General features: G+C 38.9%; 1 protein-coding gene and 1 pseudogene across 1 annotated transcript; both read left to right on the top strand.

Annotated features, from left to right (window-relative positions):
- The first annotated feature begins 4990 nt into the window (after positions 1–4990).
- Positions 4991–6813, top strand: LOC113162447 (annotated as a pseudogene).
- LOC113161865 (tektin-4-like) lies at positions 5108–11714 on the top strand. Its single transcript, XM_026359678.1, has 6 exons — positions 5108–5670; positions 5818–5904; positions 6020–6155; positions 6238–6392; positions 6484–6608; positions 11389–11714. Exons 1-6 carry the CDS (start codon positions 5108–5110, stop codon positions 11712–11714), a joined length of 1392 nt encoding a protein of 463 aa, XP_026215463.1.
- Positions 11715–24478: the final 12764 nt, after the last annotated feature.

Below are 24478 nucleotides of genomic sequence, written 5' to 3' on the forward strand. Positions count from 1 at the left end.
TATAAACATACAAACATCAGATTTTCATGTTTCTCAGAAACAAGTGGATGTTTAATCCTGGTGATGTCATTAGAGGAAAACTCAGTAGGTCATCAGAGACATGACCAGTGTTTTTCTCTGTTTACTATAAATCTCTGCAGGAAACTCTAAAGTAGCTTTAAATTGAAAATATAAAAGTCATGTCAGCAGCTTGACTACATGGATGGCAGTGTCAGTCTCAAATGTCTTAACAACTACTGCTGTTAAAGTTTGAACAGTCATTTAAGTCTCAGCAGGATGAAGTATAATACATTTAGTGTTATCATCATGTTAAAACTTTCATTTGTCCTGTAATGTGACTTATAACCAAAAAGTCCTGTACAACTAATGTCTTTCCAGCCTCATATGTATTTTGTGTTCAGTGGTAATTAGTGAATGTTAGTATGTTAAACTAAGATAGTGAAGATGATAAACATCTTTAGTATATTAGCATTGTCACTGTGAGCATTTTACCATGAAGATGTTAGCATATGCTAAAAGCATGGCTTTAGACTTTGATCTGGATAATGAACAGTTTCACTGGACTTCACAGTAATCTGATCTGTGTTTTACAGGACGTCTTCCTATGAAACACATAACAAATGAAATGACACTGATTTGACACTAAGTTCACTGATTTTCTTTATTCTTTTTTAGACTCTTGAAAATAATGACGTTGTAGTTTACTCAAAGATAAGGACGTCCAACCAGCAGAGCACCTGGAGCCAGTACGACGAAACAGTCCAGTAGAACGAGATGTATGGAAACTTTAACACAACAGAATATATGTACTGTAATGAAGTTTACAGTCGTGTCTGTAAGAGATGAACAATATCTACAAATGTTATTGTTGGGTCACAGTTTTCCTTCTTTATCATTAACAGATGATCAACACACCATAAAAACCACTGTGGTTCAATTTCCTTGTTCTCTTTATTTGTACCTGTCTTTATGTGTTCAGATCTGTGTTTTAAAATTAGAATAAAATATATTTATCTCTTTCATATCCTTTGCTGCAACCTATAATTAATCCTTTGACTTTAACTTTTACACTTATTAAGACAAACAGTTTCAGTGTTCAGCTAAATATCCAAAATATAATAATAATATCACTTCCATACTTTAATAGATTAAAAGAGAAGGATGGAGAGAAACAGAGTACATTTACTGTCATACTGTATGTGTGCAGCTGTATTCAGATGTTTAACGTATATAAAGGCTTGTTTGAGATAAACATGTTCTATGCAGATTCAATTGCCTGTGGTTGGTGCGGAGTGCATAATTAGGTTAGTCTAGTTTTCTGTTCGACATAATCCCGACCTTCTCTGACGTCATGTACACTAATCCATGATAAACTTGCGAGACCAAATTGGCTGCAGATTTTGAAACAAGGGGCTGCGGTTGCTCTCTCTGATGGTTGGTTCAGGTGTTGGATCAACAACAGGACATTTTAAAGAAATATTTTCTCTTATATTTACTTTAAAATCATTTCATTATCATTTTTACTATGAAAATCTATTTTATTACAGAATAACTGAATTATCAGAGAGGCTGATTTTAGTCTCAAATCAGATGATTAAGTTACTAAAATAATTACTTTTGGTAGCAGAGTGCAACAGTGTACAGTATATGTTGTCACAGCAGAGTACAGCACTCTGAAGGTTCTAATGATGAACGTCCCTCATAGTCATACAATGGACAAGGACATGGTCAAATAAAGTGGCTCAAATTTCATTGCCCTTCCTTGTTCTTATGCTTCTCCACCTATACTTCTTCGACCTTTTCCTTCATTTCTCTGTGAATCCATTGTTCCAAAACTAAATAAACTGATCTGGGCCCTTTTATCTATTGAAAGATGTGATGTGATTCTTTTATTGATGTATTTTAAAATCAGACCTGAGCAACCTTCATATGTTCCTAAATCAAATGCGTATCAGATGTTTTACAATGCAACCTCAGTCTGAACAGTTGAGTCTCATTTTATCTGACTTTAGTGGTAATTAAATGTTAGTATGTTAAACTAAGACGGTGAAGATTTTAAACATCATTAGTATATTAGCATTGTCAAAAAAAATGTAAATACTCATTTTAAAAAGATGAAACATAAAAGTTCACATTGTGTACATCACATTCACTTCCCTTCTTGATTTCTGTTTGAGAGCCCGTTTGTACACGTGGCCCTTCAGATTCATGCATTTTGTATGTGCACCGACGGAGCATTTACCTATGCTTAATAGTAACAAATAGAGCTCAACTACGAGGACAATGAGAATTATCAACTATACGAAGAGAGGTATGAGGAAAATTATAAGATTCAGAACTACATTTTTCTTAGAACTGTTCATAAGAACAAATTTAGGAAAAAACCTATATATATAAATGTTTATAGTACATAATGTCATCAAAAGATGACAATCATCAAGAGATTGTCTATGTGTAGGGGACATGGCCAAACCACAATGTGGAAAGCCTTGCTCATCTCTGTTTCTCCTTTTATATCCTGTTATACATATGTCATATGGTATAAAAACATGTTTACACTTATATGAAACAAAAAAGAAAATTTTGTTGTTTTGATAGTCTTTCCACAGAAGACAAGCCCATCTCTGATCTCCACCATCACTGTGAAACAGGTTGAATCACAAACAACACATATTCCAAGTAAACACATCAACGGTTTGTGTGTTAACGTGTTGGTGTCAGTGACACAGGAAATGAAACAAGAATTCACACAGTCTGCTGATTCTTCTCCTTTTTGTTCTTCAGATGGTGATAACAGATATCCATTGTGCTTTCTGTATGTTTTCAGATGTTACACTCACTAATTCAATTCAATTCAATTTTATTTGGATAGCGCCATATTAAAACAGAAATCATCTCAAGGCACATTACAGTATATAAATGAATAAAAGAAAATACATAGAAAACCAAACAATCCTATTTGAGCAAGCATTAGGCAACAGTGGAAAGAAAAAACTCCCTTTAGAGGAAGAAACCTCCAGCAGAACCAGGCTCAGGATGTGCGGTCATCTGCCTCAACTGGTTGGGAAGAGTGGAAAGAGGAGAGAGAAAAGAACAACGGACAACAAAAAACAACAACAAGCAACAAAAACATTGGGCAGGTCGGTAGGAACAGTAACTGGACTCCGGAGATATACAGCTCCAAGACTGAGGATACCTGCAGAAAAGTACAGAGAGAGAGAGACAGACAGAGTAGAGGAAGCACAAATATGGGAGAGAAAGGACACAAAAGTTAATGACATGCAATGGTGGCATTTGTATGGACAGAGGAGAGGAGAGAGAAGATGAGCTCAGTGTATCAGTAGAGGTCCCCCAGATGACTAAAATACAGCAGCATAAATAAGAGATGGTTCATCTTAGCCATTTTATAAAAATGGAAAGTTTTAAGTCAAGTATAGAGAGAAGTCAATTGTCTGATACTAAAAGAAAATCATTAGTGACCTTTACCAGTGCTGTTTCTGTACTATGATGTACTCTAAATCCTGACTGGAAATCTTCATACAAATTATTCCTATGCAGGTGGTCACATAATTGCTTTTCAAATTTTAGAGATAAAGGGCAGATTAGAAATTGGTCCATAATTGGCTAGAGTAGGCTTTTTGATTAGAGTTTTAACTACAGCAACCTTAAAAGCCTGTGGTATGTAGACTATTAGTAAAGATAGATTAATCTGATCTAATATAGACATGCTGATCAAAGGTAAGACACCTTTGAGCAGTCTTGTTGGGATGGGGTCTAAGAAACATTCAGATACATTAACTTGCATACAATAAATCCATAAGTAAATCCATGTCGTTCGCACGAAGGATCTGATCAATTCTTTCTGTAATAGTTATGAGTTCTTTTATTTTATGTAAGAAATTCATAAAGTCATGAAGTCTTGCTTGTGAGTGTTAATGGACACTAGACTCAATAGAGCTATGACTGAAGAAATGAGAAAGGTGAATATCAAACTCTGGATCACACAAACTGAAAAACAGACTGTGGTCATACAACCTCCTCTGTGTACCTGTGCTGTTTCATTCATTTAAACAATTCTTTCTCTTTAGATTCATGTTAATTCAGAAGCTTTATCTGGTTCAGAGCTGGGTTTGTATGAGCAGCAGAGCAACAATCATAAGAATGATAAAGAACCTGAATATGACCGTAGTGTGTACCAAAGCCTCAGAGCAACAGAAGACATCTACTCCACATTAGTAAAGTAATATTATAACCTCTTCAAAAACTTGATACAGATGTACATATGTCCATTGTTATCCCATTGAATCATTCATTCTACTTTTTGCCCCCAAATGATCAGGATCTGCATTACAATCAAGATGTTTGCTCGGTTTATCTTTCACATCAGGGAGTTTAACAGAGTTTGACTAGATCTGCTCGACAACCTGAGCTGTACTGTAGTTATTTTCAGAACATCTCTGATCTTGACCACTTCCTGTAAAACACACGGGCTGATACATTAAACAGAGATCATACCTTTAGTTGACGTGTCAAAGGGAGCTGCTGCTGCTGTTTAAGTAAATTATGTATTAGACATTTGATCAGTGTATCATTATAATGAATTAACATTTACTTGTATCCAGCAGTTTGAATGCAGTGAATGTGAACATAATGCCAATGTTTCATATGAATTTAAACTATACTTTGTTCTTTTATTTCTACTCTAAGATATTCCCCAAATCAAGTTTCATGATGTTCAAAAATGTATCAGTGAAGTTAATATATGAACTTTAGGATTCATCTCTGGTTCATTCCTCCTCTATTGATTCAGTTATTCTACTGATTTTTGTCTTCAGTGCACAGAAAACACAAATGAACTGATCTTGCTGTTCCACACTGAACCAACCATCTGTCTGTAGATCTTGATGTGACTGATTCATTCACAGGTTCTTTTGTTAACTAGTCACCTGAGACAAAGCTGCTGCTGGAGCTGCTGCTGCCAACATGTGTAACCAGGCAACACCAAACAAACACACCACTTGTTCTGGAGCAGGACTGTTGACACTGTGCACTAAAGTCTTCTTAAAGCAGGTCGTCAGCTTTGTGTCAGTAACTGAGCTGTCATAAAATGAGCTCTGAGGTTTTAGTCTCACGGCCACACTATGACAGCAGAGCTGTGGCTCAGGGGGTCCTGAAAGAGTCTCATGTAGGACTGGAGGTCCTGCAGTCCTCCTCAGGCTCAGGTACAACGGGGTACCGCTCTGCTAAATACACCCCAGCTGAGTGGTTCTCCAACTATCACAGTATCCTCCAACAGGCTGGAACTGACCACCACGAGGCTCAAAGTATCCAGAGAGAGTCCAGAACTCTGTACCAGGACACAGAGGAAGCCACTTTGAAGACCCAGGCTGAAGGAACACGTCTTCTGGGAGAAAGACTACAAGACATCCACTACTGGAAGTCTGAGCTGCAGCGGCACATCGACCATCTGCTGACCGACACAGAGACACTGCTGGCACTGAAGACGCGGCTGGAGAAGGCGCTGGACGCCACAGAGACTCCGTACGCCATCACCACAGATAATCTGAACTGCAGGACAAGAAGACTGGGACCAGACCTGGTACAGGACACAGTGGAGGAGGAGCTGATAAAGGTGAACATTGACAGGACAGTGAACATTAGAGAAGTGAAGTGTTATAAACTTGAACGATATTTAATCACACAAAGCACCACCCAGGCTCAGCTGCCATGCAGGACCAGTGAGTGTGAGCAATGAGTCTGTGAATCTGCAATTACACAATAATACAGTTACACTCTGTGTCTTCTGGTTTGATGCAGAGTGTGTAACCGCTCGTCGTGGATGAAGTTCAGCCAGGACAACCTGAACAAGGCCCTGCAGGAGGAACAGGCCACCAACAGTCTCAGGTCAGAGTGCTGCAGAGTAATGATGATGAAGATCAGTGTGATGGGAGCTCAAAGCGTCACTGTGGTAAATGATTTCAAGTTTTCAGTGAACTTAATTAAGCTGTTTGTGTGTCAGACTGCTGGTGGAGCAGGTGCTGCAGGACACCACTGAGGATCTGAGAGTCCAGTGCTCCAAGGTGGACCAAGCCTTCAGCCAGCGCTGTGTGGAGCTGGTACAGGCCAAGACTCAGCTGGAGATGAAGCTTACAAAGGTGCACAGAGAGACAGACAGTCAGTCAGTCAGTCAGAGTGATTTATTGATTGGTTATTAACTGTGTGACCATGTGTGTACAGATCTTGAAGCAGATCGGGGTCCAGGAGAGGAATATTCTGGTTCTACAGAAGGCCATCAACAACAAAGAGGCTCCACTGAGAGTAGCTCAGTCCAGACTTTACCTTCGCTCTCTCAGACCCAACATGGAGCTCTGCAGGGATGAACCCCAGCTCAGGTACACACACACACACACACACACACACAGATCTGAAAACATGTGCTGTCTCACCTTCCTGTTCATCTCCTGTCTTGCTGCTTCTGTCTAGTTTGGAGGGGGAGGTGAGACAAATTGATGCCACTCTGACGTCTCTGAACCAGCAGCTGAGCGAGGTCAGAAGCTCCCTGTCCCACCTGGAGGAGTCACGCATGGCTCTAGAGAAAGACATTAACTGTAAAACTCACTCACTGTTCATTGATAGAGACAAGTGCATGACTCACCGTAAACGATACCCAACAGTCTCCACACTGTCAGGATACTAAAGGTAAATGAAGCATGATGATGAGTTTTCACGAAATTATGTTCTCTGTACGTCATCATCACTGATCACATTTTCTGATTATCTACAGTGTCTGTAGTAAATCTACCTGCTGCAGACACGTGGACGACTGGTTTCCTCTGCAGATATACTTCATGTTGTTCTGGTCCTGAGCTCATATGAACAATTGATGGACACTGAACCTCCCTCATAACTTTGGACTTGCGGTAGTTGTCTGTCAGAGAGTGTTACAAAGACAAAACTTGTTATACTTCAATAAAATGAGCAATATTAAGAGTCATTTCTCTTCCTTATTCTACTGTCCTGAGCCTGTTTAAGTGGTTTTCTGTTGCTGGTTATTTACTTCTTGTATTCAAGTCTGTAACTTACTCCTCCTGCATCTTGTTATTGCATAAAATCAGATATTACCCTAAATCTAAACAAGAGTTCTTTAAAGTTTGTGATGTTCTGTATGGTTGATAAAAAGGTAGCAGCAGAAAACAACTTCGATACACTTTGAGGGTACAAATAATTAATCTGTACATAGTGAACTGCCCGAACTCCCCGAACATCCACCTTACTGTGGTGGAGGGGTTTGCGTGTCCGAATGACCCTAGGAGCTATGTTGCCCCTGGTAGGATCTCCCAAGGCAAACAGGTCCTAGGCGACGGGCCAGACTAAGAGCAGTTCATAAACCCCTTATGATGAAGATAACATCAAGGTAGGTTACGTCGCCCGGATTGGCGTCACCGGGGCCCCACCCTGGAGCCAGGCCTGGGGTTGGGGCACGTAGACGAGCGCTTGGTGGCTGGGATCTTTCCCACGGGACCCGGCCGGGCTTAGCCCGAAGGAGCGACGTGGGACCGCCTTCCCGTAGGCCCACCACCCGCAAGAAGGCGCATAGGGGGTCGGTGCAGTGTGGATTAGGTGGCAGCCGTGTGGACGTGCCTCGACAACCCAATCCCTGGACAAGGAATCTGGCAATTGGGACATGGAATGTCACCTCACTGGGTGGAAAGGAGCCTTAACTTGTGTTGGAGGTTGAGCGGTACCGGCTAGAGATAGTTGGGCTCACTTCCACACACAGTCTGGGCTCTGGAACACAACTCCTTGAGAGAGGTTGGACTCTCTTCTACTCTGGAGTTGCCCATGGTGAGAGGCGGCGGGCAGGGGTGGGTTTGCTTATAGCCCACCACCTCAGCTGCCATGTGTTGGAGTTCTACCCGGTGGACGAGAGAGTTGTTTTCCTGCGTCTTCGGGTAGGGGATAGGTCTCTCACTGTTGTTTGTGCCTACGGGCCAAATAGCAGTGTAGAGTACCCGGCTTTCATTGGGTCTCTGGAAGGGGTACTGGAAGGTGGTCCGCCTGGGGACTCTGTCCTCCTATAGGGGGATCATGCTCCTCAGCCTCCCTGGGAAAGTCTATGCCAGAGTGCTGGAGAGGAGAATTAGGTAGTCGCTAGTCGAACCTCGGATCCAGGAGGAACAATGCGGTTTTCGTCCTGGCCGTGGAACACTGGACCAGCCATACTCTTACCAAGGTGCTCGAGGGTTCATGGGAGTTCACCCATCCAGTCTATATATGTTTTGTGGACTTGGAGAAGGCATTTGACCGTGTCCCTCGTGGCATCCTGTGGGAGGTACTTCAAGAATACGGGATTTGGGGCCCTTTGTTAAGGGCCGTTCGGTCCTTGTATGACTGTAGTAGGAGCTTGGTTCGCATTGCCGGCAGTAAGTCAGACTTGTTCCCGGTGCACGTTGGACTCCGACAGGGCTGCCCTTTGTCACCGATCCTGTTCATTACTTTTATAGACAGGATTTCTAGGCGCAGCCAGGGGCCGGAGGGGATCCGGTTTGGGGACCGCAGGATCATCACAAGTGAGGGAAAAAGGGAGCGCGAGATTGACAGACGGATTGGTGCATCGGCAGCAGTAATGCGGTCGGTGTACCGGTCTGTCGTGGTGAAAAAGATTTACCGGTCAGGTCTAAGTTCCTACCCTCACCTATGGCCATGAGCTTTGGGTCATGACCGAAAGGACAAGGTCGCGGATACAAGCGGCCGAAATGAGTTTCCTCCGCAGAGTGGCTGGGCGCACCCTTAGTGATAGGGTGAGGAGAGGGGCCAGTTGAGGTGGCTTGGGCATCTGTTTCGGATGCCCCCGGGACTCCTTGCAGAGGAGGTTTTCCGGTCCTGTCCCACCAGGCAGAGGTCCCGGGGAAGACCCAGGATACGTTGGAGAGACTATGTCTCTCGGCTGGCCTGGGAACGCCTCGGTGTCCCCCCGGAAGAGCTGGAGGAGGTGTCTAGGGAGAGGGAAGTCTGGGCATCTCTGCTTAAGCTGCTCCCCCCGCGACCCGGCCCCGGATAAGCGGTGGAAAATGGATGGATGGATGGACATATTGAAGGTAAGAATATAAGAAGTAAAACACAGATTAAAATCAGGAAAGATAAAGGTCATTTAAAGCTACTGAATTGATGTTTGACGTTTAGTGTTCACCTGTCGTCATGATTTAATCTACTAGACCAGGGGTGTCAAACTCAATTGCACAGAGGGCCAAAATCCAAAACACACTTTAGGTCGCGGGCCAGGATAAATATTTATTGAACACACTAAAACTTCTAAAACTTTTATATAACTTTTAACATAAACCTTAAATAACTTATAATATTTTGCTCTCTATAAAAATATATCCTGTATAAATTAGTTAAAAATAAAGTAATCATTAAAAGAACAAGCATTGAAATTTCTTTAATCTTATGTCATTTTATATAAAAAATAAAGATTTTGCTCTGCATAAAAATATATTCTGTCAAAATTATACAAATTCAAAATGTGAACATGCTGCATAACAAAACCTGGAAATATAAATAAAATTTGTGCTTTTCAGCAATAACAAATCAAATCATTCAGTCATTTTATCAGAGCTGCATCTTTTTTTGTCAACAAGTTTGTTTATATTTGTTGTGAGGTTCTGTGTTGTGGAGATTCTCAGGATGGACTGTAGGTTCTCATCAGTGAGGCTGTTTTGTTAGTCTTCATCACTGAGAAGAGCTTCTCACATAGATTTGTGCTACTAAACATAAACAAGGTTCGAGCCTCATGTGGACGGAGCTGGGACATTTCTGCAGGAATGGAGTGAATAAACTGTGCGGGTCCTGCAGTGTCCTACTTTACCTTCAGTCATTACACTGCAGCTCAATCAGCTGAATCTGCACAGATGCAGTTTACACATAGACGGTAAATGTGTTGTGAAGCAACTCCAAATTCTTTTCTTGTTCGTCAAAGTCACCAAAGCTCCGTGAGAACTCAGTTTATCAGCAAAGTGCATATTTGTGAACACCGTTGTAACGATATGGTTCAACATTACTTGGCATCGTGAGGACTAGCTTCATAATAACTTGCAGCATCATAAACTAGATTTGATTAACGTTGAATGTGTTCAGCAAGGCAGCTGAAGCGCTGCATTATGGGATCTGTAGTTTATTGTGTTACCAGAGCTTCATATCGCTGGGCCATTAATAACAATAATATAGAAATGATCTCGCGGGCTGGAAATAATTACACGCCGGGCCGGATGTGGCCCGTGGGCCATGAGTTTGACACATATGATCTATGTAGTTGAGCCGTTTTATTTCAGACACCCACCTGACAAGCCGGCCAATCAGAAAAAAAGTGTGATGGCCTTAAAGACACAGGAGCTCAAAGAAGCCTTTTCAGTCTTAAAACCAGATGAGCTCTTGCATAAAGAGGTATTATAACATATACAATATTTACACTGTTTAACTTGAAAATCATATAATTCTGTATCAGTGAAACTCCGGAATTTAAAGATAAAGTCTGAATAAGCATAATGTGGATATAATATATATATTAACTAATTTACTTCAGGCATACAAATGGGTTTCTGGCACTAAAAGTAGTAACTGTATCATTGAGATGAACATTAAATGAATAACTTACTAATGTAAACATATATACAGAGAGAACAAATACAAGATACTGTATGGACTTTATAATCTAGTTACCATTGCACTCATGTAGTATTTACTTTCTCAGTGTAAAGACATTAGGTTAGAGCGCCCCTTGGTGGCAAAAATGTGAACACTTGATGACTGAACTACTTTGACAATATACCAACTAAAAGCTGACGGAGCTGATCACCTTTCACGTCCTGCAGTGATAAACATTATATTTATTAACTATAGTCTAAGTGAATTCAAATGAAGGTGAGTTTGTTTTCTTTGTACCACCTCAGTCAGTTTAACTGATTTGAGAATGTGAGAATGAATTACTGTTATAATTTCTCTGTTTCACACATACAGTATAGATCAGAAATCAGGAAGTGAGTTTGTCAGAGGAGATGCATCTTTAAAAAAACTCTGGTGATCAAAGTGCACTAGTGAAACAGTTCAGCATTTACATGGCACGTTGCGTGTGAGTTGTTGGTGGAACATTTCTATGTTAGTGTAACTTATTTTGTAGTTTCTCTTTGCTCACAAAAGATGAAGATGTGGTGCCTTCAAATTCTGCTGTTCATCCTCTTCAGTAAGTTCTTTGAATTGAAATACAATTACATGTATTTGTATTTATACAAACACAAGCATTGTATAGAACAATAGAACCTTGACTTTGGTTTTGGTATGTGTCTCCCTCTTTCTCTTTTTTTTTGAGTTCACATTTTTTTCTTGTTGTAGTGACCGGAGCAGCAGAGATTATCCATGTGTTTGGATATGAAGGAAAAGAAGCTAAAGTTTCCTGCTCTTATGACGAGAGATACGAGTCTTATGAGAAGTACTTGTGCAGAAACAACTGTGGCAGTGATGATGATGTTCTGATCACAACAACACAAGGACGTAAAAACAGATACTCCATCAGTGATGACACAAACAAACAAGTTTTCACAGCCACCATCTCTAATCTTAATCAAAACGATGCTGGGAAATACCGGTGCGGGGTGACGAGGAGTGGATATGATCACTACCCTGCTGATGTTGAACTGAAGGTGGAGAAAGGTAATTAGAAATTGTTATGTCGTATTTAACAAGGTGTGGAAAAAATATCTATATTGAACTTAGTTTTTAGTGTTTTCACTGATCTACGCAAATTGTCTTTTGTAAACATGAATCAGTTTTAAAAAGTTGGGACTGAGGCTTGTTGCAGACAGGCCGGTCAAGTACAGACTCTCTGTGTATGTGGAGCCACTCTGTTGTAGCATTGTTGACTTTTTCATCTTTAGCTGACAACAGTCTGGATGGTCTTGTTCTTTGAACTTGTTTCTGAATAGAGTTGATGTATGACTTCATCCTTACACAGTAGAGTTTCAGGTTGGCTGTATGTGACTGTATTCAACATTATATCATGATGGTTCTTTATACAACAGCAAATGAGACGTTAACGCAGGTCGAGCACATTCATTAGTGAAATCTGCCCTTTACACACAAAGATTTCTCCTCTGATCCTTCATATTGTAATAAAATTTAGAATCTATAAGAACTACTCATTTTGTAATATTGCATTGATATTTATTATCTTTAAGCTCATTGGCAGAAAGTAATAAGTTACAGCTACTATGAATTGGAAAGACTGAGCTTTTGGTGGACGGTCATAATATCACATAATATCATAATATACTTTTATTTTAATCAATTTTGGATTCATCCTTGAATATTTTATAAACCTCTCTAAGCTGTCTAATGAGATCTGTCCTAAAAGGTTTTATATTTGTTACTGAGGTATATTATACAAATACACTGTTTTGTATATGTATATGTATATGTATATATATATATATATATATATATAGTATATATATATATATATATATATATATATATATATATATATATTATTTACACTTTTCTCTAATAAACAAAGGTTCAAGCTAAATGTCAAATCACATATTAAAGTTTTTATTGCAATATATAATTAAAGATTTAAAACTGATAAAAGCCGCTTATATATAAATGCACTAGTAACAATAATTCACTGATACTGATGTTATTGTGCCTGCAGATACTAAACACTTTTTAAAGTAATACCTCTGTATTTCAAATAATTTCATAAATATTAAAATTCTTACTTTTACACAAGTAAAAATACTAAATAATACCGTCTGTTTGTTACACTGTCTGACAGACACCTGCTGTGACAGTTCCACCAACATCCAAAGTTATGAGGGAGGTTCAGTGTCCATCAGTTGTCCATATGAGTCTCAGGACCAGAACAACATGAAGTACATCTGCAGAGGAAACCAGCCGTCCTCATGTCTGCAGCAGGCACTAATCACCTCTAACAACAGACAAAACACACAGTTCAGTCTGACTGATGACAAGGTGTCAAGAAAATTCACAGTGACCATTACCAGTTTGACCCAAAAGGATTCTGAGTCGTACCTTTGTGGAGTAAAGAGAAACACAGGACTGGATGTTTTCTCTGCTGTTGATCTGGAGGTCAGAGGTGAGAGGTCACAGTTTAAAGCAGACAACAGGACTAAAAGATGACTGACAAAAACAACAATTTTACATTTGCATAAGTTCTGAAAATATGTCAAACATTTAAAGTAACAATTAAACATAACATACAAGAATTTCTATCAATGTTAACAGAGTTCTAAATAATTTTGCTCAGATTTGTTACTAGGTCCTGAACGAGATTGAAGATTTTCTGTAAATTTGTGTCTCTTAAGTACTTTTATTAATATTATTTTGCTAGAAAACACCTGCTGCAGAAGTTCCACCAAAGTCCAAAGTTATGAGGGAGGTTCAGTGTCCATCAGTTGTCCATATGAGTCTCAGGACCAGAACAACATGAAGTACATCTGCAGAGGAAACCAGCCGTCCTCATGTCTGCAGCAGGCACTAATCACCTCTAACAACACACAAAACACACAGTTCAGTCTGACTGATGACAAGATGTCAAGAAAATTCACAGTGACCATTACCAGTTTGACCCAAAAGGATTCTGGGTCGTACCTTTGTGGAGTAAAGAGAAACACAGGACTGGATGTTTTCTCTGCTGTTAATCTGGAGGTCAGAGGTGAGAGGTCACAGATCTACCTCATCACACACTGAGTTGAGTCACTGTTGTTTCACATCAATAGAAATGTACATAAAGTAAATGTAGTTTTTGTTTGTTCATCACTAAACTTTGAAAGCTCATGTGTTATTAGGTCATTTGGCTCAAAGCCTCTTCTGTCTCACAGAGTGGTGCTGTGTGAAGTCCAACAAACTGAGCGGCACTGTGGGACGTCCACTAACTATGCAGTGTCCCTATCCACCACAACATGGGACAAACAGGAAGTTCCTCTGTAAGGGAGACCACCACAGAAACTGTACAGACATGGTGACCAGTCAAAACAGCTCAGGACAGACTGACGTCAGGTTCACTCTGCTAGATGATGTTTCTTCCAGTTCTTTCTCAGTGACCATCACAGAGCTGAAAGCAGGTGATGCTGGGACATACTGGTGTGGTTCAGACTCACAGTGGACCTTTGGAAACTACACCAAGATTCAACTGTCACTAGGTAAAAGAGCAACACAGTTACAATGCAGCTGATTATATGAGGGAGCAGTACGACCAGCTGACCTACAAACAATGCACGTAGTGGGTATGGTCACAGTGTGGGGATCCAGTATGTATTCAGGAAGTAGTCCAGGAAATGAGTGTAAATGATCATATCGTCCACCTGAGTAACAAAACTGATCCTGTGTGTATATGTGATAAACTAGCAGCTATATTAAAACACACATTCATTAAGACAGTGTTGCTACATTTCTCATATGTGGTGTTACTTCTGCTGCTGTGTTTGAATAGTAAAGCAAATGTCATCAGATAAATGAGGAACATGCTGCTACTGTGAGTTATGAGGAAGGATATTTTAACATTTTTCTTTTTTTCAGATGTGGTGGTCTTTAACCCTGTGGTTTTCATTGTACCGGCTGCACTGATGTTCATACTGATATTTGTCCTGGTTGTAATTTATAAATACAAATGTCACAAAGTGCAAGGTATGTTTTACATACAGTACAAATGTATGCACACAAATGGAAACATGAACAAATACACACAGGCAATGCACATACATGTGAATGGAAACAAACTGTATATTTGAACTGTGCTGTTTCCAGGAACTGCAGCCAGAGAGAACAGAGCAACCACAAAGGCAGATGAAGAAGAAGCTGATGTGAGAAAACCAAAGTCAAAACCACTGCTAGTGGACACATAAGACTGAAATGTTCATTACAATCTACTCTGATCAGCTGCAGTATTAAATCCACCTGGTGATTTTCAGCATGGAAATATGTAATGCTGCCATGATTGACAGGTGTAACAATGTGCAGTGCATCACAGCTGGCTGTGTGTGGAGCTGCATAGCTATAGACTGGTCAGACTGTCCATGGTGACCATTATTAAAGCCACCAGATGGATTTAATGTTGTGCACATTACAAATATGTGGGGAAGAATAAGGCACCAATGATCAGGACTGTACAGGCAGTGGGATCATCAAAATCAATGGGTTTGTTTAAAACTATGACTGTGCTGAGCACATTTCACTGCAGTCTGCTGAATAATCCTCTGTCTACAAGTTAGATTTACCTGGTGGTGTTTGAGGAAAGATCAGAAGTGTGAACAAGTTCAACTGGTGGAAATATTATAAACATACAAACATCAGATTCTGATGTTTCTCAGAAACAAGTGGATGTTTAATCCTGGTGATGTCATTAGAGGAAAACTCAGTAGGTCATCAGAGACATGACCAGTGTTTTTCTCTGTTTACTATAAATCTCTGCAGGAAACTCTAAAGTAGCTTTAAATTGAAAATATAAAAGTCACGTCAGCAGCTTGGCTACATGGATGGCAGTGTCAGTCTCAAATGTGTTAACAACTACTGCTGTTAAAGTTTGAACAGTCATTTAAGTCTCAGCAGGATGAAGTATAATACATTTAGTGTTATCATCATGTTAAAACTTTCATTTGTCCTGTAATGTGACTTATAACCAAAAAGTCCTGTACAACTAATGGCCTTCCAGCCTCATATTTATTTTGTGTTCAGTGGTAATTAGTGAATGTTAGTATGTTAAACTAAGATAGTGAAGATGATAAACATCATTAGTATATTAGCATTGTCACTATGAGCATTTTACCATGAAGATGTTAGCATATGCTAAAAGCATGGCTTTAGACTTTGATCTGGATAATGATCAGTTTCACTGGACTTCACAGTAATCTGATCTGTGTTTTACAGGACGTCTTGTTCTGAAACACATAACAAATGAAATGACTAGTTCACTGATTTTCTTTTTTAGATTTATGAAAATGATGACGTTGTAGTGTACTCAAAGAAAAGGACGTCCAATCAGCAGAGCACCTGCAACCAGTACGACGAAACAGGTGGAGCCCAGCAGGACGAGATGTATGAAAACTTCAACAGAATAGAAGATATTTACTTTAATGAAGTTTACAGTCAACAATGATGAGATGAACAACGTCCACACAGATGATCAAAATTTTATTACTGTTATTGTGAATATAAGAAACTGTAATACTGTTCAGCTAAACACCCAACATGTAAATAATAATAATAAAAGTAAAATAATAAATATAAAGAATAAAAATAAAATAATAGTAATACAAATTATAATACAGAGATGACAATAAAATATATGCAGCATTCAATAGAAGGTGTTGGGGTGTTTGCTATGTGAACTAGTGTGTATTGTTCAGTCAGTGGACTCTTCCTGTCATACTTCTTTGTAGAAAGAGTGAAACTGATTTCTCTGATTGACTTTAAGGGTTTCGTTTAGCTTTTAGCTCAGACCTCTGCTGTTAAACAGGTTTCGCTGTTAATAATCTTGTTGAGGTGATAGACCAGAGACCATCAAGTGTCGAATCGAGGAGCGTAGACCCCCTGTTCCCATTTCCTACTGTTGACTACTGTATGCTGGGAGGTACAGACAGCTCTCTACAATAGTGACAGTATAAGACCTTAGTGAAATTATTAATGCAGTAATATGGTAATTCATTTCAAACACAGTGTTAACACACAAACTAGCTAAATAAACTGTCATCTCACATGGTCAGTAACATGACTGGGTAGCAAAAGATAAACTTAAAGACTGTAAAAAGTAAAGCAGAGACTAACAAATCGGTAAAACAAATCTACAAGTTATCAAATTGTGTCAAAAATTGTCAGTATTGAAGCATTCTTAAAAAGAAATGTCATAGACACTTACAGAGTTTATGACAAAGATTGTGATGACAAACACTGTTTATTTGGGATTTGCTCTTATGTAAAAATAAAATCTATGCACAGTCAAGACCACTATTTCTTTGCCAAAATGCTTTTGCAAAATAATTGGTTAATTCATTTTCACTGATTCCACAGTCTTCTTGCAAAGAAAAAAAATAATTATTTTTTTTATACATTTTAAAATTATTTTACAAAACATTATGGTGATTTTAAAACAAATAAACACAAAAGTTCACATTGTAGACATCACATTCGCTTCCCTTCTTGACAATAATTCATCAGGTATAAGAAGAGAGGTATGAGAAAAATTATCAGTTTAAGTACATGTCATGATTCAGAACGATATTTTTCTTAGAACTGTTCACAAGAACAAATTTAAGAAAAAACTATAAAGTGTGAATAAGGTCCACTGTCCCTCAACACTGAATGACAAAGAATAAAATATACAGATATATGTTTAGAATATATCATTATTTATAATTTCATAATGTCGTCAAAAGATTCTGAGAATCTAATCTGATTGTCTACGTCTAGGGAACATGGCCAAAACAAAATATTGAAAGCATAAACTTCAATTGTTCCACCTCACATCCAGCATTGTTGCATCTTTGTTGCATGTTACTGCTCATCTTTATTTCTTCTTTTATGTTAAACACATGGCATGTGGTATAAAAACATGTTCCCAAAGTTATATGAAACAAAATAGTTAGCAGTACTAAGAAATGTTGTTTTTGATTCAGTCTTTCCACAGAAGACCAGCACTGTGATCTCTACCATCACTGGGAAACAGGTCGAATGACAAGCAACACATATTCCAAGTAAACATATCAACGGTTTGTGTGTGTTCACGTGTTGAACTTTGGTGTCATTGTTTGACATCAGTGACACAGGAACTGAAACAAGAGTTCACACTGTCTGCTGATTCTTCTCCTTTTTGTTCTTCAGATCCATTGTGCTTTCTGTACATAGCCTATTAGTGAAGATAGATCATTGAGCAGTCTACTCGGGATGGGGTCTAAGAGACATTTTGTTGGTTTAGATCATATGTGTCAAACTCACGGCCCGCGGGCCACATCCGGCCCGGCGTGTAATTATTTCCGGCCCGCGAGATCATTTCTATATTATTGTTATTAATGGCCCGGCGACATGAAGCGCTGGTAACACAATAAACTACAGATCCCATAATGCAGCGCTTCAGCTGCCTTGCTGAACACATTCCACGTTAATCAAATCTAGTTTATGATGCTTAAAGTTATGAAGCTGGTCCTCACGATGCCAAGTAATGTTGAACCATATCGTTACAACGGTGTTCACAAATATGCACTTTGCTGATAAACTGAGTTCTCACGGAGCTTTGGTGACTTTGTCGAACAAGAAAATAATTTGGAGTTGCTTCACAACACATTTGCCGTTTATGTGTAAACTGCACCTGTGCAGATTCAGATGGAGCTGATTGAGCAGCAGTGTAATGACTGAAGGTAAAGTAGGACACTGCAGGACCCGCACAGTTTATTCACTCCATTCCCACAGAAATGTCCCAGCTCCGTCCACATGAGGCTCGAACCTTGTTTATGTTTAGTACCACAAATCTATGTGAGAAGCTCTTCTCAGTGATGAAGACTAACAAAACAGCACACAGGAGTCGTCTCACTGATGAGAACCTACAGTCCATCCTGAGAATCTCCACAACACAGAACCTCACAACAAATATAAACAAACTTGTTGACAAAAAAAGATGCAGCTCTGATAAAATGACTGAATGATTTGATTTATATTTTATAATTTTGACAGGATATATTTTTATGGAGAGCAAAATCTTTTGGGATATTTAAAATGTAAGTTTATTTTTTATATAAAATGACATAAGATTAAAGAAATTTCAATGTTTGTTCTTTTAATGTTTACTTTATTTCTAACTTGTATAATTTAGACAGGATATATTTTCATAGAGAGCAAAATATTATAAGTTATTTAAGGTTTATGTTAAAAGTTATATAAAAGTTTTAGAAGTTTTAGTGTGTTCAATAAATATTTATCCTGTTCGGCCCGCAACCTAAAGTGTGTTTTGGATTTTGGCCCCCTGTGCAATTGAGTTTGATACCCCTGGTTTAGATACATTAATTTACATTTTCAATCCAGAATGATCAACGAGGAAGAAGCAGTCTGACAGATGAATCTAGAGATGTTGTACATACAAGCATGTTGGTTGCAGAGAGAATTTGATTAATATTTTCTCTAAAAGCTATGATTTTTATAGAAATTCATAAAATCATGTTGGTGAGCTACAGAAGCCCCCACCCACACACACACACACACACACACACCCATACACCACCACTTCACCGGGATCTTTAGCATCTTTAAGACGTCACTGTGGTTTTATCACTATGAGCAGACTCTTACACACACCACACATTCGTGGGTGACACTATGACATTCTTCGTCTGTTTGCTGTTTGCATTTTTCTTACTCTCTGTCCTATCAACTATCAAAAAAAAGAAAAATTAGGTCAAAATATAATCTAGTGTAAATAAATATACATGTCCATTGTTAGCTCACGGAATCATTCATTTTACTTTTTGTCCCCAAATGATCAGGATCTTCATTAGAATCAAGACTTTTGCTCGACTTATCTTTCACATCAGGCAGTTTAACAGAGTTTGACACGACATCTGAGCGACAACCTGAGCTGTACCATAGTTATTTTCAGAACATCCTGGACACTTCTGATCTTGACCACTTCCTGTAAAACACACGGGCTGATACATCAAACAGAGATCACACCTCTAGTTGACGTGTCATAAGGAGCTCTCTGCTGCTGCTGTTTAACTGTTAAAGTAAATGTTATATTAGACATTTGATCAGTGTATCATTGTAATTAATTTACATTAATTAACATTAACTTGTATCCACCACTTTGAATTCAGTGAATGTGAACATAATGCCAGGTTCAAAATGTTTCATATGAATTTAAACTATACTTTTTTCTTTTATTTCTCTAAGTTCTCTAAGATATTCTCCAAATCAAGTTTCATTATGTTCAAAAACATATCAGTGAAGTTAATATATGAACTTTAGGATTCATCTCTAGTTCGTTCCTCCTCTATTGATTCAGTTATTCTACTGATGTTTGTCTTCAGTGCACAGAAAACACAAATGAACTGATCTTGCTGTTCCACACTGAACCAACCATCTGTCTGTAGATCTTGATGTGACGGATTCATTCACAGATTCTTTTGTTAACTAGTCACCTGAGACAAAGCTGCTGCTGGAGCAAAACTACCATAACCCCATAGAGACAGTGTCTGCTCCCCGACTACCTAAAGTATTTATTTCAAAAACTAACCCAAGAGGAGTGATTCATAAAAACCTAATACAAATAAAGACGACTCCTCTCTTAGAACAAAATAACAAGACAACATTCAAATGTGGACTGTTAAATATCAGATCTCTCTCGTCTAAATCCCTGTTAGTGAATGATTTGATGACTGACCATCAAATAGACTTATTTTGTCTTACTGAAACCTGGCTGCAGCAGGATGAATATGTCAAGTCGTGTCAATTATCATGTTCCTAGAAACACAAGTCGGGGTGGAGGAGTAGCAGCAATCTTCGACTCAAGTTTGATAATCAACCCGAGACCTAAATATAATTTGAATTAATTTGAGAGCCTCACTCTTAGCATCTCTGATCCAGTCCTGTTTGTTATTGTGTAGCGTCCTCCTGTCCCTTACTCTGAGTTTTTAACTGAATTCTCAGAGTTTCTATCTGATTTAGTTCTTAGTGCAGATAAAGTCATTATAGTGGGTGACTTTAATATCCATGTAGATGTTGATGATAACTGCCTCAACACTGCATTAATTCACTATTAGACTCCATTGGTTTTACCCAAAATGTAAATAAGCCCACTCACTGTTTTAATCACAACTTTGATCTTATTCTGACATACGATGTGGAAATTGATCAGTTAATAGTTTTTCCCCCAAAACCCTCTTTTATCTGACCATTTTTTAATAACATTAGAATTTACCGTACCAAACTTTACTACACCAACGGATAAGATTCACTACAGTAGATGTTTATGTGAAAATGCTGTCGACAAATTTAAGAAGCTGATTCCATCTTTTATTTCGGAGCCATGTACCAACACAGAGGAAGGCAGTTATTTCAACGTTACTCCAGTGCAAGTGGACTATCTTGTTGATAGTACTGCTGCTTCTCTCGGAACAATACTTGATACTGTTGCTCCTCTGAAAAAGAAGCTAGTGAGTCAGAGGAAGTTAGCTCCATGGTACAATTCACAAATCCGTAGCTTAAAGCAGAGATCACGTAAGCTGGAAAGGAGGTGGCATTCTACCAATTTAGATGAATATTACCTAGCCTGGAAAGGTAGTTTAATAATATATAAAAAAGCCCTCCGTAAAGCTAGAACCTCATATTACTCCTCATTAATAGAGGCAAATAAGAACAACCCTAGGTTTCTTTTCAGCACTGTAGCCAGGTTGACAAAGAGTCATAGCTCGGTTGAGCCTAGTATTCCGTCAACTCTCAGCAGCAATGATTTTATGAATTTCTTTATAAATAAAATCATAAACATTAGAGAAAAAATTGATCTGATCCTCCCTGCATACAGCATGGACTGTACAACAACTCTAGATTCATCTGCAAGACCACGCTCGTACTTAGACTGCTTCCTTCCCGTAGATCACTCTGAATTAGTAATTAATTAAAGTAATTAATTCCTCTAAACTATCAATATGTCTCTTAGATCCCATGCCGACTAGACTCCTCAAAGATGTCTTACCTTTGATCAGCACGTCCATATTAGATCAGATCAATCTATCTTTACAAATAGGCTTTACAAATAAGGTCACTGTAGTCAAGCCCCTACTCAAAAAGCCTACTCTGGACTCAGGGGTTTTAGTGAATTATAGACCAATATCCAATCTGCCCTTATCTCTAAAATTCTTGAAAAGTTAGTTTCTAAGCAATTTTATGACCACCTGCGTAGTAATAACTTGTATGAATATTTCCAGTCAGGATTTAGAGTACATCATAGTACAGAAACAGCACTGGTAAAGGTCACTAATGATCTTCTATTAGCAGACAATGGACTACTCTCTATACTCGTCTTGTTAGATCTTAGTGCTGCATTCAACATTTTATTAAACAGACTGGAACATGTCATTGGGATCAAAGGAACAGCACTAGAGTGGTTTAAATCGTATCTATCAGATAGATTTCAGTTTGTACACGTTAATGATGAATCTTCCATGCACAGCAAAGTTAGCTATGGAGTTCCACAGCGATCTGTGCTTGGACTGATTCTTTTCACTTTATAGATCTCCCTCTTAGGCAATATTATTAGGAAACACTTTATAAATATCCATTGTTATGCAGATGATACCCAGCTATACTTATATATGAAACCAGGAGAAACTAATCAATTAGTCAAATTTCAAGCATGCCTAAAAGACATAAAGCCTGGATGTCCTCCAATTTCCTTCTCCTAACTCCAGACAAGACAGAGGTTATACTGTTTGGGCCTAAAAATCTCAGAGACACTATGTCTAATCACGTTCTCACCCTTGATGACTTAGTATTGGCCTCAAGTAATACTGTAAGAAAGTTATCTTTGATCAGGATATCTCCTTCACTTCATACATCAAAGAAATCTCTTGAACTGCCTTTTTCCACCAGAGAAACATTGCTAAAATTTGGAGCATCCTGCCCCAAAGTGATGCTGAAAAACTAGTCCATGTATTTGTTACTTCCAGACTGGACTATTGTAATTCATTATTAATAGTTTGTCCCAATAACTCATTAAAAAGCCTCCAGTTAATCCAAAATGCTGCAGCCAGAGTTCTGACTGGAATTAGCAAGATAGATCTTATTTCTCCTACGTTAGCTTCTCTCCATTGGCTCCCTGTAAAATCCAGAATTAAATTTTAAATTCTTCTCCTCACTTATAAATCACTTAATAATCAGGCTCCATCTTATCTTAAAGAACTCATAGTTCCATATCTTCCAAGCAGAACTCTATGTTCTCAGACTGCAGGTTTACTTGTGGTTCCTAGAGTTTCCAAATGTAGAATGGGAGGCAGATCCTTTAGCTATCAAGCCCCTCTCCTGTGGAACCAGCTCCCAGTTCAGGTTCGGGAGGCAGACATCATCTCTATATTTAAGACTAGACTTAAAACTTTCCTTTTTAATAAAACTTACAGTTAGAGATGTATCAGGTGACTCTGAACCATCTCTTAGTTATACTGCTATAGGTTAGTCTGCTGGGGGACCTCTACTGACAAACTGAGCTCCTTTCCTCTCCTCTCCTCTCTCTTGTCTCCTATATCAATGCAAATGCCACCATTTCATGTCAATAACTTTGTGTGTTCTCTCTTCTGTAGTTGTTTTTCCTCCTCTTCTTCTCCCTCTCTCTGTACTTTTCTGCAGGGATCTTCGGCCTGGAGCTGTACATCTCCAGAATCCAGTTGACCTGCCCAATGTTCTTGCTGCTGGTTGTTGTTTTTGTTGGCTGCTGTTCTTTTCTCTCTTCTCTTTCTACTCACCCCAACCGGTTAAGGCAGATGGCCGCCCACTATGAGCCTGGTTCTGCTGGAGGTTTCTTCCTCTAAAGGGAGTTTTTCCTCTCCTCTCTGTTGCCTAAAGCTTGCTCAAATGGGATTGTTGTGTTATATGTTACAGTTCCTCCCTCTGCCCCTGTCTTTTGGTTTGGTTTGGTTTTGTCCCGTCTCACTCTCCTGCCACACCCCTGTGTATGGACTGCCTCCACTCTCCACTCTCACTCACCGGACTAATTACAAACTCAGTTCACCTGTTACTCCCTCTGTTTTATAAGCACCCCTCAGTCCTCAGTTCATTGCTGGTTTGTTGATGTTCATTCATGTTCATGGAATTCACGCCACTAGTTCGTTAGTTTGTTGGTTTTTGTCACTTAGTCATTTTGGATCACCCCGGACTTCACTTCTGTTTGTTGGACTTTGGTTTCGTCTGTGAGTTTTGTTTTTGTGAGTTTGTAGTTGCCTGCCTTTTGCAGTGTATTTTAGTTGTTACTTTGTCCTGTTAGTTTTGTTTGTTTGTCCCTGTCCATCCTGCCTCCTGCAGTGATTTTGGTTTGTTACTTTGTATGTCTAGTTTGTCTGTTAGTTTCTTGTCCGCATTAGTGCGTGTTTTTTTTGTTGCTACTTTGTATTTCTTATTCGTGAGTTTGTTTGTGTTCCAGAAGTGTTTGAGCCTTGTCTTGTTTTGTGTTAGTGTGTTAAGTTTCTAGTTCATTTTTTGCCTGTGTTTTCAGTTGTCACTTTGTATGTTTCTTTAGGGTTTTGTTTGTACTTCACCACCGTGTTTTCGGGTCTCTTTTATTTGATACTTTGTTGGTGTGTGTTAGTTCCCTGTGTCCGCTGCCCTTTTGTTAATAAATATCCTTTTTGTTTCTACCTGTTTGGTCCCCGTCAGTCCCTGTTCGTAACAGTATCAATTTTTTGTATAATTATTCTCTGTAAGGTCTTGAATCTTA

The sequence above is a fragment of the Anabas testudineus genome, chromosome 1, assembly GCF_900324465.2.
Source record: "Anabas testudineus chromosome 1, fAnaTes1.2, whole genome shotgun sequence".
Lineage (NCBI taxonomy): Eukaryota > Metazoa > Chordata > Actinopteri > Anabantiformes > Anabantidae > Anabas > Anabas testudineus.